This window comes from Oxyura jamaicensis, chromosome 4, assembly GCF_011077185.1.
Source record: "Oxyura jamaicensis isolate SHBP4307 breed ruddy duck chromosome 4, BPBGC_Ojam_1.0, whole genome shotgun sequence".
NCBI classification, from domain to species: Eukaryota; Metazoa; Chordata; class Aves; order Anseriformes; family Anatidae; genus Oxyura; species Oxyura jamaicensis.
In genome coordinates, this window is record NC_048896.1 from 2,392,335 (window position 1) to 2,407,322 (window position 14,988).

Genomic DNA, 14,988 nt, shown 5'->3' on the forward strand with positions numbered 1-14,988 from the left:
ACCCTGTTATGTATGCTTAAAGTATTCCCACAGCCACAGAACTGTTTCACAAGTGACACTGTCATTGGAACATAAGAACAGACAAAAAACTTCATGGCAAACAGTTCAAAATCAAATCTTCAGCACTTCAAAAGCAGCCCAACATGAAAACGCACAAAATAATTAAATCCTAAACTTCCTCCAGAAGTTCATGTTATTTTCATGCCTTCAAGCACGAAAGTTTGTTTCCTACCTTCAAGACTGCATTCTTCCTTTGCCAACTGTTTTTAGTTCATCAAGTCGACACAAGTGCTACTTCACTGGAAATGCACTTATTTCTAATAATGTAATTCTAAATTTAGCCAACAAGCAGATTCCTCAGAGAGAGTTGTTTCGCCAATTTTTCCTCCCGTGGTACAACTAATGGACAAAAGCTCTAGTAAGTGCAAATAATTTAGTCTTTAAAACACAGGACCATCTCTTAGTCAACCATAGCTCCTGCAAGTGCAAGGTCACCTAGACCTACCAGATCGTAAACACAGGGTTATATTAAGTATTATAAGCAATAATTAATTCTATAAATGTTAAGTGAAAAATCTAAACTAAACCAGCTTTGTTAGATCCCCCAAACCAACTGAATGTAAAATTCCAACAAATACTACATCTCTCCTAGCTCCACTTAGATTAAGTGTTACAACAATAGTATTTGCTAATGCAATTCGAGAACATCACAGGCAACCTGAAGGAACTGTTTTTGGTATAAATGAAGTTGATAGCCAAATGTAACAAGGACATAACAAATGTGATGTCTCATTTTAATCAGAGCACAACTGAAACAGTTATATGCAGACACTGTTAGTTAAGCAGTTCCCGTAGGGGCCTGAGGGAAGTACCATTTGAAGAGCAACTGCTGCTAACAGGGCTGTTGTGGACATCCATCCATCGCCCCACGCCGCCTTCGCTTGGTGAGCAGGACCGCAGAGCCAGGCTCCTACAGGAACGCATTGCCAAGCTCCCGGCTCTTCACAAACACCCACGGAGGCGTTGAAGATAACTCGGACGTCACCAGAGTCAGCAGAACCACCTGTCTGAGCTTTGCGGTGCTGGAGCTATCACAGGTCCTCCTGCCAAGCCTGCTGTCAATACAGTATTTATGGCAGAGACCGTACACAGGAGCAGCATGAACACAATAGGCTGAAAGTAGCACAAGCTTTGGCAGAAGGGTGTTTGTCCATCCAAAAAAATCTGAGCTGGGCAGTAACCACTAAGTTTTAAATTTCAACTGCAACACTTTAACTTTGTGTATTTTAAATCCTACCATATCGCAACACTCTTGAAGAATAGGCTCAGTGGTGTCAAAAACATTCTCAGACATTCAGTAAGCTTCATTCCTTAAGTACAGCATGCTATTTTTACAAACCATAATAGTAACAAATAAGCTTTAATACTTCTGCTGACTTTTTAATCCTTACCTTTGGCTTCACTAACGTAATTAGGATTTCAGTATTATTAAGGTACATGAACTGCGCTAAGTATTAGACCATTAAAATAGTTAAAGTGTAGCAGGCATGGTGTAGCAATGCATGTCCAGTAATTACAGGGCTTGGACGTGGCACTCTGTAGACACAGCAGCAGAGAATAAAAATAAGTACAGAGTTTGAAATCCCATGGATTTATTCCTATTGTGAACTACTGTATTTTTCCTTTACGTGTATATAGCGACGTTATCAGAGACGTAAACTTCAACAAGATCCTTCGCTGGCGATTATTTCATTCATCCCCAAAAGTGCAGGTAGGCCAACTTTGTGCACTTTGTACACAGAGATGAATCTGCTACAGCCTTCTCCACTCCCGATAAGAAAGCCCTACCGCATCCCAGAAAGCGAGTCCAACCAGTTTGGAGCAGCTTTATTTAGATAACATCTTTTGTGTGTGCAAACGCACCGAGGTGCAACCCCTCACTTGTCACACCTACCGACCAGCTCTGCGATCCTGCGTTTGCGCTTTAGCCGTGGAAAAGTTTCAATGCCCCAGCGTCGCGTCCTGCGGAGCTAACGCGGCACTGGAGCACGACCAGCCGCCCCGGTCCCGTTTGGCACCGGCTTAGGGGCAGAGGCAGGCGCCGACCGGTGCCCCGGAGGCTTCGCCCCGGTCCCCCCGGCGGGCAGCGAGGGGTCGGCTCCCGGTGCCAGCCGCCTGCCCAAGCGCCCCGCGGCACGGAGGCGATTTTCCACAAGTTCAACTAACTTCGCCGAGGCGGCTCACAAGCTCGGGGGCCGCATTTGCGCCACGGGACCACGCAGCCCAGGCCGCCCCCCCCCACGGTGCTGCCTGCCCCCGCCGGGCAGCGAGCGGTACCGGCACCTCCCGAGCTTCGCCCCCGCCGCCGGGCTGCGAGGAAGTGGCGTCGGACGCGGGCGCCGGAGGAAGCCGCGGGGCCGGGCTCTGCCCCGGCGCGGGGGGCGCGGCCGCCTGCCCTGCCCGGCCCGGCCCGACGGGAACGGAGGGACCGGGGGGCGAGGAGGGGGCGCCCCGGGAGGCACCCCCGGGGGAAGCCGGCTCCGGGGCCAGCCCCGTGCCCGGCGGGCAGGTGCCCTTGTGGCGGGGAGCCCCGCGGCGCCGCCCCGCCCCGCACTGACCTCGCCGCCGCTCACGTACAGCTCCATTTTGTGGCGGGGCGCCGGCTCCTCCGCGTCCTCCAGCGGAGCGAACGGCACCATGGCCCGGCTCCGCGCCGCCGCTCGCCTCCCTACCGGGGGAGCCGCCGCCGCCGCCGCCGCCACCGGCCGCTGCTAGGGCTGCTGCTGCTGCTGGTGGTGGCGGTGCCGGTGCCGCTGCGCATTCCGCGGGGGCCGGGAGGCGGCGGGCCCCCTGCCGCCGCCCACGCAACGCGGCGGGGCTCGGGCTACGGCTGCGGCTGCTGCCGGCCGGCGGGGGCGGCTCCGCGCTGCGCTCCCCCGCGCACACCCCCCAACATGGCGGCCGCCGGGGGCAGGGCCTGCGCCGCACGGGGGTGACGTCAGGGCGGGACGGAGAATCCCTGCACGGGGAGGGGAGGGGAGGGGGCGCGGCGGGCCGGTGACGGCAGCGCGCGGGGAGCGGGAGCGGGCTGAGGGGACGTGCCGGGAGGGGGGCGGCCACGGGGGCGGGCAGCACCTGAGGGTCTGTGTGAGGTTGGGGGAGAAGGAGTGGAGGCCTCGGAGAGCGGCAGGAGGGCCTTTAATAAATAAACCAATAAATAAGCACAGAGGTGCCGCCGCCTCAACCCAGAGAGGCTGCCTCCGGCTGAGGGAGCCGCCGTCCCCTCATGGTGGGGGCGGACAGCACCTGAGGATCTGTGTGAAGTTGGGGGAGAAGGAGTGAAAGCCTCGGAGAGCAGGAGGGCATTTAAAAATAACTAACTAAATAAATAAATAAGCGCAGAGGTGCCGTCGCCTCAACCCAGCGAGGCTGCCCCCGGCTGAGGGAACCGCCGTCCCCTCAGCCCGCCCACACGACCCGGGGTGCCGTGAATTCCTGTCACGACCGACGGCAGAGCCTCCTGGGGCTGCCGGGATGCGGGCACTCGTACCGGTGAGGGGACTGAGGGAGAAAAGTTTTTTCGTGCGTCTATTTTTTACTTTTTTTTTTTTTTGTTCAACTCGGAGGTGGCAGGATACGAAGGGGAGGCGGCTGCGAAGCGGTGAGCCGAGCGGCAGGACGAGCCGGGCCCGGGCGAGCCGCGCCGCCTCCCCCTGGTTACAAACGCCCGCGAGTGGGCGGCCGCCTTTGTTTCCAGGCACGGGCTTCGAGAGAAACACCATGGTATTTCCAAACCTGAGGGAGAAATAAAAGGCCAGGGATGAAAAAATAATGTTTTCCCAGCACTGTTTGATGCTAGGAGCTGGAAAACATTAGACGGTACTACCAAAAATCCATAATTTTAAGGACAGAAAACTGCCTCATTGACACCGAGTATTTATTTAAGCCCCACACGAACTCTCAGTGAGCCTTGCCATTTAGATAAAGCTAGAAAAGGAAGTCTCAAACTGTTCTAAATTGCCAAATAATTTTGATGAAATCAGCATGACCAAGGGAGCAAAATGGTACGCTCCATAGTTCAGAATGCTTTCCCCTTGCTGATTTTTTAACTCAGAAGTCAATCGTCGAACAAACAGGTATAAGATGCCTTGCTGCTGCCATCCTTGGTTAAATTCGATCAACCTGTTTCACAAAGCTGACCGTTACAGTCCCCTGCCGCCAAGCCTGCTGAAGGGTTGCCTATTGTGAATGTGTCATTGCATCAACAGCCAGCTGGCATGTCAGCATTTCCATTGCAAACCTATTTTTAAAGGTCTGTAACTCGACCGTGGAAGACAAATGCTTTGGACTGAAATGGGGAATGTGTACTAGGAATGTTCTCCTTCAGAAAATAAAAATTATACGAGAAAATGTAGGACCAAAGTTACCGCTTCTTAATGTTGAGAGAGAATTTACATTCTAAATACAGAACTATTTAGGATAGGTCACTTGTAAACATTATTTTTGTTGTAGTAGGATATTGTGTACCCGGAGCTCTTAGAGCAATCACGCATCGGGAGAGCAGGTGACAAGCCCCAGCTTCCTGAGCCTTTGGTTCACACACTGCCACCTACCCCAGTGCCTCTGCTCCTTAGTGTTACTGGTGTGCGCACACAAGTAGCCAAAAGGGCAAAGTTTTTTTTTTGTTTGTTTGTTTTTTTTTTTTTTTCCCTGTGAGATTAAATATTCATGTACTTGAGCAGTGCCATGAAGCAGATCGTAATTTAAATACAAAGGAAATCAACTGAGAAGTGACTTTCTGAAAGTGCTTGAGTGCTCAGCAAGAACTGGTGTTTAAAACTTGTGTTGCAGATGTTTCTCTGCCTCTGACTTTTTTTAATGCTACTGAGCGTTATTGTCTCAAACACCAAGAGGATATAAACAATGGCCCTGCATCCCCAAAGTCCTAACACTATAATAGTTGAGAAGTTCAAAGTAAAGCCATGACTGAAGAAGTTGGCATTGTTACTCGTTTCTTGTCAAAGATTACAAGAGTGAAATTGTGATACACATAGATATAATAATGGCTGATTCAGAAAAGTAGTTGCAGAATTTCTTTTACTCTAGGTTTCACAACCAAAGAAACAAAAGATATTCATTAAAAAAAAGGCAACAATATGTCACTGAAATTCAAAACTTGGCAAGATCCAAAAAGAAATGGGCTTTTATAGAGAAAGAAAACATCAAATATATAATAGCAAGTCTTTAAGTTAGGAAGCCCAAGGTCTTGTCTCTTGGGTTTCAAACAAATATTTAAATATATATATAAATGTTTTTTTATACCTGTTTTTCAGAGTATCTCATCTCACCCGTGTCCATGACTGTATGGATATCAGATCTCCTTCGATGAGCAATTTTCAGGTGAGGATATCAGATCTCATTTGGTGCGCAGTTTTCACCTGAATATTTTTTGCATTCCAGAAGCTTAATTTGTTTAGCAAGTTCTACTCATGTTCCACAGCATGTTGTTCTATGATCAGCATGACATTATAACCTCTTTTTCCTCTGCCAGGTACATTTATTAGATGAAGGTTTCAAAACAACCAGTTTCTAAGTATTTATTGATTTTAAAATTAATTCTATGACAAGGCAAAGTTGCTGAGAATACTCTTTTACCTACTCTAGTAGGAAAGGGATTATAATAATAATAAACAGGATCTGCAGCCAAAATTCAGCCTGTTCAGTGTCAGTAACACGAACTCTAATCATTCAGTTTTCCTTTTTGTAGAGCTCACAACTGTGGCCAGCTCACAGCATCCATGCGTAGCTTGCTCATTTTCTCTGAAAGTATCAATCATACACTTGAAAATATGAAGAACAGATTATTTATGAGATAAAAATATCCTGCAAATTTTCTGCAGATGATTCCTAGCAGTACTAGGAATATGCCTTCTCAGAGAAGCGTATTCTAGAGCTGTACTCCCTCTTAAGTTTTCTGTCAATCTGTGTCAACCTTGTCCCTAAACAGGATTATTTCAGAAGGATTCCACAACCTTTGTGTTCATTCATCCAGCAAGTTTTCCAACAAAGGAAAAGTAAGAATACTATGATCAGGACAGTTTCTTCTGTTCCCCTTCTCCCGCCAGTTAATGATACTGGAATCTGAACCATGCTAACCATGGCAAGTACAGTGCAGCTCCACCCTGGAAAGCAAAGCAGAAAAAGCAGTGTGAATGTAAGAATATGTGAAGAGTATCTCGTTCAGCAAGATCTTGGGAAGGAAACTACATAAAAAGAAAAGTTTGAGCAAACCGCCCAAGTCAAGACTGAAGATTTATTTTGAATTTACTACAATGGTAAAGCCCCTGAAAGGGAACAAATGCAAATTTAGTTTCTGTAGATTCCGTTCAAGGCAGGATGTGAACTCTAAGTATCAATTGTGGAGGTGGTCTAGGGGAGGATACAGTTAATTTCTTAGGGAAAGTTTATTTAAATTCTGAATTATTTCACCTTTAATCTTTTGTACGATACAATTCAACAACACTTGCACTGTCTGAGCAGTACAACTCTTTCCTATTGTGTGGCTGAATTTACGTGGGTACAAAGCACTCCTCTATTAGCATGACTTGTTCTCATTCAAGAAGGAAAAAGAACTGTCCTGATGCACAGATAATGTTTAGTTGTGTGCTTGTGTCTACACCAGAGCTGTTCCAGAACAGGAACTGATGTGCACAATGGTCAGGCGGTCTGGTGGGTGGGCTCTCACACTGATGTAAGGCAGCGCAGTGTTTTCAGTCTCAGTCCAGGGTCACAGCTGTAGCTAGTAAGCTGTGGAGATACTTCACACACAGCATAAATCGATCTGGCCTTAACAAGGCAAATATTACATCAAGATTTTCACAGTTTTAGAAACTAATATAAAAATACTAAACATTTTTATGTATTTGGATTAAGTTAAGGAAGAGCATCCGGAGAAAATCTTCAATCAATATTGAGTTAGTCTTAACACGAAATAGCGATGTGAGAGGCTGTATCCCATCCTGTATATACTGATATTTAAAAAATGTGAATAAAGACAAACTCATTTTAGAGAACTGTGGTATAAAATATAAACAGTTTCATGTGGTTAAACAGTTCATTATGTAGTATGCCCCATCCTACTAAGGCAAGAGAGGTCAATTATGTGAAGAAACAGCAAGAAACGCTTTTATATTCATTTATGATTATATGAAGAACAAGTGAAGAGGCCCTTACTGAATTCCTGCTTCAGTATTATGATTATATTTTTCCATCTACATCTTTTGTACTTTTGTAGCAAGTTTTTAAAAAGCTTGTTTACGGATAAAAAAAGCAGACCAATTTAAGAGACGATGCTCATAGTTCAATGCCTTGAGAAAGATCCTTGATACTTGATATTTCACTCTCACCATCAAAGCATCACGCTTTTCTCAGGCTATTATAGAATAGTAGCCAGCTAGCCCCACAGGAGAAATTTAGCAACAAGTTTTGCCACTTTCATCCAAAATGAGCTAAAGAAAGATCTCAGACAAGCAGAAAACATAATGAATTTAATCTCTGTTGATCACGTTGCATCAAGAAAAGGGAGTAAAAAATATATAGGCACAGTGAGCGAAACTCCTGCTAGATATTTTTATGCTTATCTCATAATTATTATTTCTTTTCACTTAACACTTTGGACTTGTTCTTCATTTCAAAATGCATTTTGAATTCAAATATCCTACAACGTAATATTTTTGCAGAACTGGGTGAATGCTCCAGACCAGCCAACTTACACATCTCAGAAGTTGTATACTGTCAAACCAAAAGCTATTTACAGTGAAATTAAAGACCCAGTGTCCTGTCTCTGGCCAAGAATGTGGATGCCAGACAGAAAATACAAACAGGGCAAGCAGTACCTAATGATACTTTTCCAGAATTTGTTTTCAGCCTCCAGCCATTCAGGTTTCCTGAGCCCAGGGTGCTGTCTTGTACTGAATAGTCTTGATAGATATTTCTTCCATGAATCTGCCCAAACCCTCCTGAATCTCTACATTTTTAGCAGAGATAATATCTCACAAGTTCCACAACTATACCTTAGTTCAAAAGCTCACTTTTAGCCTACCCCTTAGTTTTATCCAATGTTCCCCAGCTGCATGATTAAGCACCCTTTCCACATCGGTTGTGACTGTATGTGTGGTGTATTTCCCACCTGCACCATCCTGTCATCCTCTTTGTTTCCCAGGCTGAGATTCCTGGGCTGTTTAGTCAGTCGTGAACAAAGGGAAATTACAGTTTCTCTTTACACATTTTCACTAGCAATATGGAAGTAAATACTAAATAGTTACCAATAGTGTGCATGAATTACAAAGGGAAAGGTCAGTAATTAGCTATCAAAGTCCTTTTGGGGAATGACAGGTGACTCAAAGCAAATTACAGGCTTACCACGAGGACTGGATAGACAAGCAGCGATCTGGTAAGGAGGGAGTTTGTTTTGCATCCACAAGGGCCATTGCAGAGAAGGGAGACCGAGGCTTTGTGTACAGTTTTGGAATCTGAGCTTGGAAAAGCACAGCAGCAAACCACAGAAGTACTCCAGCCTCCACCTAAAGATTGCAGTGGAAAACCCAAAGGTCCAGCTTTATCAAACCTGATTGTAAGTGCTCATCAAACAAGAACTTCTTTGGTAGTCCAGTTCTCTTTCCAAAAGCTACAGAAGAAAACCAAAGCAACTGTATTTCTCATATAAACACCTCTGCAGAGCTGAGCCAAACACAGGCCAAAAAAGTAATTATATACTGCAATCAGTTACAGCAGTCTGAACACACCAAGAAATAGCAAATTTACCATAAGCAACTGATCCTTCTTCTTCTTTTTTTTTTTTTAACTGAATCTCACATACTTTTGCATTTTCCAAAATTTACTTCATTATTTTTCTTCAGACCTGTTTAATCCTTGAAACTGAAATGAAATCAGAGAAATCTGGCTTGAATTTGCTGTGAATTTTGCCTCAGAGCACAGAACAAACCATCATGATGTTCCAACATGCAAATGTATCAACAATGATGAATACTTAAGGAATTGATTGCATCTAAAATCATCGTGATCTCAGTCTCCAGGGAAGTTTTTGTGACAGCAGGGGTGTTACTTTTGAAATGATACAGAGCCAAAGCTGTTGCCAGTCCCTAACTTTAGCTAGGAGCCCACATATCATGCCTCAAACTAGTATCCTAATCATCTCAGGTGAAAAATCTTCCAGTTTTGGAAGATTATAATTAACTTCCTACTGAGCCATGCTTAGAAGAATGTCTCAACCTGGAAGATTAAATAGGGACTTAGTATCTGTCAGCAATCATTCAGCGGTAGCTGTTTGTGTCTTGCAGCATAAAGATACTGATTTAATGTATTATATTTAGAAAATGTTTTCTCCTTATTGTGGAACAAAAGGACTTGACTGCATGAGTAATAGATGTATTACTGGGAATACAGAGTAGGTTGCTGAATACCACTTCTGCCATATTAGTTTATGCCTTCAGATAATTGCTGTAACAGCAGTACTTTCAGAATCCCCACTCCTGGAGGAAGAGAAATCACCATGCCTTCCCAACCCACTGATATTCTCTGAGTTTCTGTGGGTCACCATGACTCGGATTGATAGCTATTTTTTCTCTGCTGTTATCAAGGTTATTTCCAAGCCATCTTGACTTTGCTTCTGTTCCAATTAGGGCATGACTTGACTCATCAGTTCTTTATTTGGAACACACATCACATTTCTTCACTTCATCAGTTTTCCTCCTAGTGAGGTCACTTGTTTGTGGCTATTCAATACTTCATTCAGGTGCCGATTTCTCAATTTAATTCATTTTCATACAATCCTGTGCAGTCTTTCTTACAGCCACAGTTCAGCCAAGTACCTATTATGCAGAATGACTTTGGATTTAGCAGGTTATAAGCATATGGGAAAAGCTGAGACCATTCTGAAATGTTTCAGAACCAGTATCTGAAGCCCAAATTATTTTTCCATTAAAAATGGTGAAAATTTTCATAATAATTTCAATGGGAACATGATCATTCTCTAAGTAATTGCTATCAGGAATTTAATTTAAACCTCATTTGACTGACATTTCTTGTTTGCAAGATAGCTATTTTAGGAACAATGTCTTGCTAGTATATCTCTCTTCATCTTAGTCATGACTGATAACAGAATAATCATCTCAACTACTTTTCTTTTCCTGCATAATGGCTTCACTGCATTTTCACATACCAAACACACAAGAATAGAAACACTTAGACAAATAACAGTATTATATGCAGATGAGCAGGTAAGTGAACAGAACTTGCTTGAAACTATCTTGGCTTGGGTAACAGGCTGAGAACCCTTTGCGGTCACGTGTGGTATGTTTAAAAGACTAAGGGAAGATGCAAGGTTGTCTCTGAAGCATGCCTGTAACTTGCATTATTCCAAACTGACGTTACATCCACGTATTAAATACAGAATTTCTATGTACCGTAACTCCTCCCTGCTCATTCCTTGTCTTTCTGATTTAACATGTTGTTCTGCAAGAGTTAACTGTTCGGTCCTGTCAATGCTATCTAATAAAGGACACCATCAGCAAAGTCAGAACTATTTATCCCAGTCACATTGAGCTTTCCCAGGACGAATCTGAAGCAGCTATCACAATTGTAATTTATTTTTAAACAGTAGATTTCGTACAGGGAAATGCCACAAAAGGCTTCACCGTTCATTTCATTATCTTGTTTCTTCTACTGCTTTAATAAAAGACAGCGGTCATAGGGCAGCTGAATGCCAAGTTACAAAAGAACATTACTTGTGACTGTTTCCAGTTCTTTGTAATATTTTCTCATTAGCCATAAATCTATGAGGACAAGAGATTACAGAGAGTTTTCAACGAGTTGACTTTGACACTGAAAGAGCTGCTTCTCCTTTTAATGATGAGCTGTCACAGGCATCGATCAGTAGCCATGGCAGAACAGATGAAAGCAGTAAAAAATGACAGACAAACACACTTCTTAACGATAAGGAAAAAATACAGTCCAAACCGTCTGAGAGGCAGATTTTCATTGGCTTTAATGGGAGGGCTGCTTCTTTTTTTTTTTTTTTTTTTTTTTTTTTTTTTTTTTTTTTTTTTTTTTTAGTAAGCGTTGTGTATTGGCTTCAGTGAGAAATGGGAGCACTTAACAAAGGAAGCATCTAATAGAATGAGGTCAGACTTTTAAAGAATGGCTATTACCCAACAAAGCAGAACATCAGCAGGTCACTACAGAGAAAACAATAAATAACTTTCTATTAACAGGAAGAATAATGCTAGGAGGTACCCTGAAAATCCTAATGAAGCTACAAAAGATCAGCTCCGGCCTGCTTTAGGTTCACAGCATTTCACCAGCTAGTGGTGCTTCAATGAGAATAAGCAAATTAGAATGAAGCCCTGTAGCTGATATGACAAGGCTAAAAAAAAAACAGCAGAAAGGAGCTGGATGTAGAGCCTTGCAGCTGAAGCACTGCTGTTACCCAGACAGTCTTAAAGGGAAAGGGAAAAAGGCAAAGGCTGTGTCAAAATTAAATTCTGTAGCAAGGATCTGGCAATGTTATTTCTCTTTAAGTTTCAGTAACTTCGTAAACAGGCTTGCTCCTCTTCTAGCAGTGCAGGCAATATGTGATTACATTACCTTCCTGCAACAATAACCCCCCCAGCTTAAGTCTCTCTGCTGCACTCAGGGAAGTGCTCTGGGGCTGGTTTTGCACCTTTCCCTCTTTTGAGCTACATGGGTAGCTTGGCCGATCCTGACACCATCTCGTAAATGGATAGATGCTTAAAACCCCAGAGTTTAGAAACACAAGTGTATTTCATAGCTGGGGAAATAAAATTTGACTTTTATTAAATGCTGGGCTTTCAAACTTGTAATTTTGAGCATCAACATTTATCTAATAAAAGAAGAGCTGCTGGTATTTTTTCCTGCGACCCACAGAACATAGCACCAACTTTGGAAGGGCAGCAAAGGCAATGGAGCAGGACTCTTAGAAAGAGGAGGAACTGGTTTCTCAAAAAAAAAAAAAAAAAAAAAGACTTGCTTTTAAAATATGTTAACTGTCATATAAAGAAAAAAAGAACAAAAGAAAGAATGCTGGGTTTGTGTGGGAAGGAAGCATATTTAAATCTGAAATGAATGATGTACCTTGTAATTATAGGAACCATTGAAAGAGATAGTCAGAATTAAAATGCTTTAAATATACAGATTGAAATAATAATTTAAAAAAATTATGTATGTATAAATGCACACAAACAGATGTAGATGACAAAGGGCTGAAGTTCAAATCAACTCAGAGAAGGAAATCAGCCCCGTTAAGTGAAAGCTGAAGTCGCTGAGCTCAACAGGAAGGGTTTAGGAAGGATGCGGCTGGGACAGTGGTTCTGGAACTTGGGATTTAATGCTAAATTAGGGTCTGCAGAGTACCGTAACTGCCTCCCAGCGATTCTTTTCTACAGCACATGAACTCTGGGAACTCCTAAAAATTAAATCAAAACACCCTTCTAAATTTTGAATTACCAAACAATGGATGATTAAGCATAATTATTAAGCTTGCAGCAACAGAAGTAACATATTTCTTCTGTTATGACAAAGTTCTCATTGCTTAATGTGCTTTTATAAGACAGTTATAAAGTATCTCATGGTATTACAGACATTTTACATCCAGCTATTAATATTGCTTACTTAGCTCTCGGGATGGTACATATTTTCACTCAGAGATTATTGTATCTGTTTTAACAGCTAGAGATAAGCCCGTGTGCCCATTTAACACTGAGAAATGGCATTTTTCAAGCAAGGAGTATGCTTATCTGAGCACAGAACCAGCACAAGGCACCTGCAGAGGCATTACGAAGTTAGATAGGTTTTCAGTGGGATTCTCTTTCTGTAGAGGAGAATATTTTGCCATAAAGTTTTTTTCATAAAAGACTTTTCTTTCATAAAGCATCACGTTGAGCGCTCAGCGTTTCCTTCCGACTCCCCTCAAGTCACACTGACAGAGCTGCATAGCCCACAGATCGACGCAGCAAGCTCAGGGGAAATGAAAATTGTCCTTCCTTGTTTGTTCGACTGTTTGTTGAACATTAATCCAGCACTTCTGGCTTTTTCCAAAGTTGTTCTGAGACTCTGGGAATGCTTGTTTTATTGCTATTGACACGTCAAAGTGACATCTACATTTCATTATACTCTATACAGTTGGAAAAAAGATAGATCATCTGCAAAACGCCTTGGCTGCTGAACCAGCATTTTACCAAACACTGCCTCCAACGAGGGTGATTAACTTGCACAGGTTGGTGGTTCAGTCTGAACAGCACCTGCCAAAACTGCTGCCAATGCATTTCACTTCAAAATCGTTGAAATATTTGCGAGGAGAAAGGGCTTATCCACAGCATCAGCTTCTCTATGGCCTGGACACCTCCACCTCTCTCCTTTTCCTAGCAGTGACGTGAAAGATGCTGGGCCAAATCCTGCCTAAGCAGCCCGCCGTGTTCACCACCTAAGTGGATAGGTTTGAGAGACTTCATTTCATTATCAAACCCTTCTCACTTTGGGAAGGGTTAATTTGGAGAACATTGCAGCTTCTTGCTCTGCGTGTGGGTGAGTGTGGGGGTTTCTGTTTTGTTTTTGAGCAGGAAATCATATTTTGAGCTTTTACTGAGGGCCTTAACCCCCCAAACGACAAGCACGTTGATTGGCCCTAATGCAGTCCCAAGCTCTTCTGTGTTTTTTTTCCCCATCCCACTCTCTATGTAAATCATCTTTCTTCTGCTTTGTCTCCATAGACTGCAATGCCTCTCAATTTTTGTTTTAATTTCTTATCGAGTGTGCTGAAAATTATTAAGCACATTGAGTGCTACCGAGTCAGCTGTTTTGCCTCCAGACTGTCCATCTTTCAGCTGGCATCGATTTCGCAGAGAGCTGTTAAAACCTTATTGCATGGCCCTCCAGATTTCCTGAGAGATTCAAAGTCTTCAGGGACCTCAAGAGCTCCAGTCTGCCACGTGGGTTATTATAAATCCTGGTGTGCTGTATCCAGAAAGCTCTCAGAAACACCATCTGGGCAAGATCTGCTTCAGCCAGGCTGTCCCTCTGCAGCGGTCAGCATCGCTCCCGACCAGCACTGCACAACGCTGCTCCGCGGCTCCCAGCTGGTTCTTGCAAGAGCCCCTTAGAAGTTAAAATTCTTCCTTTTACTACAAATTAAAAACATGCATTTACAAGCTCTGATTATATTTGAATGACTAATACGCCGAAGGAGTCACCAAAAAAGCATAAATTAGAGTTATCAGGTCAGATCTGGATAGAGGAAGTTGGTACAACTCTGTTTATTTCCGAGCATGAGGTGAATCAGTTCAAGATCTCTTTCCTTGAACAAAGACATACTTTTAGAAAAAATACTCATCATTTTGAAATTGTTAGGATATGGAAAACAATATGTAACCCAATGTCAGTACTAGATAAGTGTAAAAACTGCCTTTAAAATGCCTCCTGATCAGGACTTTTACTAACTGATTGAATTTCTGCTTTTAATTACTGGATTGCTTTTAATACAAATTATTACTCTGTGAGAATCACAAAGTGGGGAGGACAGGAAATCTCCGTTCCTTCATCCAAACTTTCCCTTGCTCTGCACCAGCAGAGCCAGCTTGAGGAGTGCCTGCGTCCCCATGACCAACAGCTACCACATCTAAACTGCGTTTGGCACCACATCTGCTGAGGAGGGAGGCCGTCCCATCACTGCTAGCAGCCCCTAGGAGAACCGTGGTGGCCAGGCAGTGACACCGAGCTCTGAACAGTGTCAGGTGGGGAAGATGACGAGGCACCACAACGTTTCCCACAGAAACACCAACTAATATGTATCTTGCCAAGTTGGCCTCTGCCCCTGTATTTTTAAGAAAAATCTGAAATTGATCTTTCATAACTGCCTGTGGTCAGGATGTTAATTTGAGCTCTACCCAAGAAACC

The 14,988-nt window shown here is 43.4% G+C and overlaps 1 protein-coding gene and 2 long non-coding RNA genes across 4 annotated transcripts in view; 1 reads left to right on the forward strand and 2 right to left on the reverse strand.

The window, feature by feature from the left end:
• Positions 1-2,992, reverse strand: part of RPS6KA6 (ribosomal protein S6 kinase A6) — a 41,677-nt gene extending 38,685 nt beyond the window's left edge. Inside the window, exon 1 of one of the 2 annotated variants that reach the window (XM_035324694.1) lies at positions 2,638-2,992. Coding sequence is in view for 1 of the 2 variants with exons in the window: in XM_035324691.1 (XP_035180582.1) it covers positions 2,619-2,699 (81 nt within the window). In the remaining variant the exon portion in view is untranslated. Of the gene's footprint in view, positions 1-2,618 lie in introns of both variants that reach the window. The other variant, XM_035324691.1, reaches the window with a different exon arrangement.
• Positions 1,194-10,981, forward strand: LOC118166085. The gene is made up of 4 exons (XR_004750340.1): positions 1,194-1,208; positions 3,191-4,312; positions 5,334-5,400; positions 7,740-10,981. It is a non-coding gene; the product is annotated as an uncharacterized LOC118166085 (long non-coding RNA).
• LOC118166086 lies at positions 4,102-6,487 on the reverse strand. The gene is made up of 2 exons (XR_004750341.1): positions 5,323-6,487; positions 4,102-4,381 (listed from the first exon to the last, which is right to left on the reverse strand). It is a non-coding gene; the product is annotated as an uncharacterized LOC118166086 (long non-coding RNA).
• Positions 10,982-14,988: the final 4,007 nt, after the last annotated feature.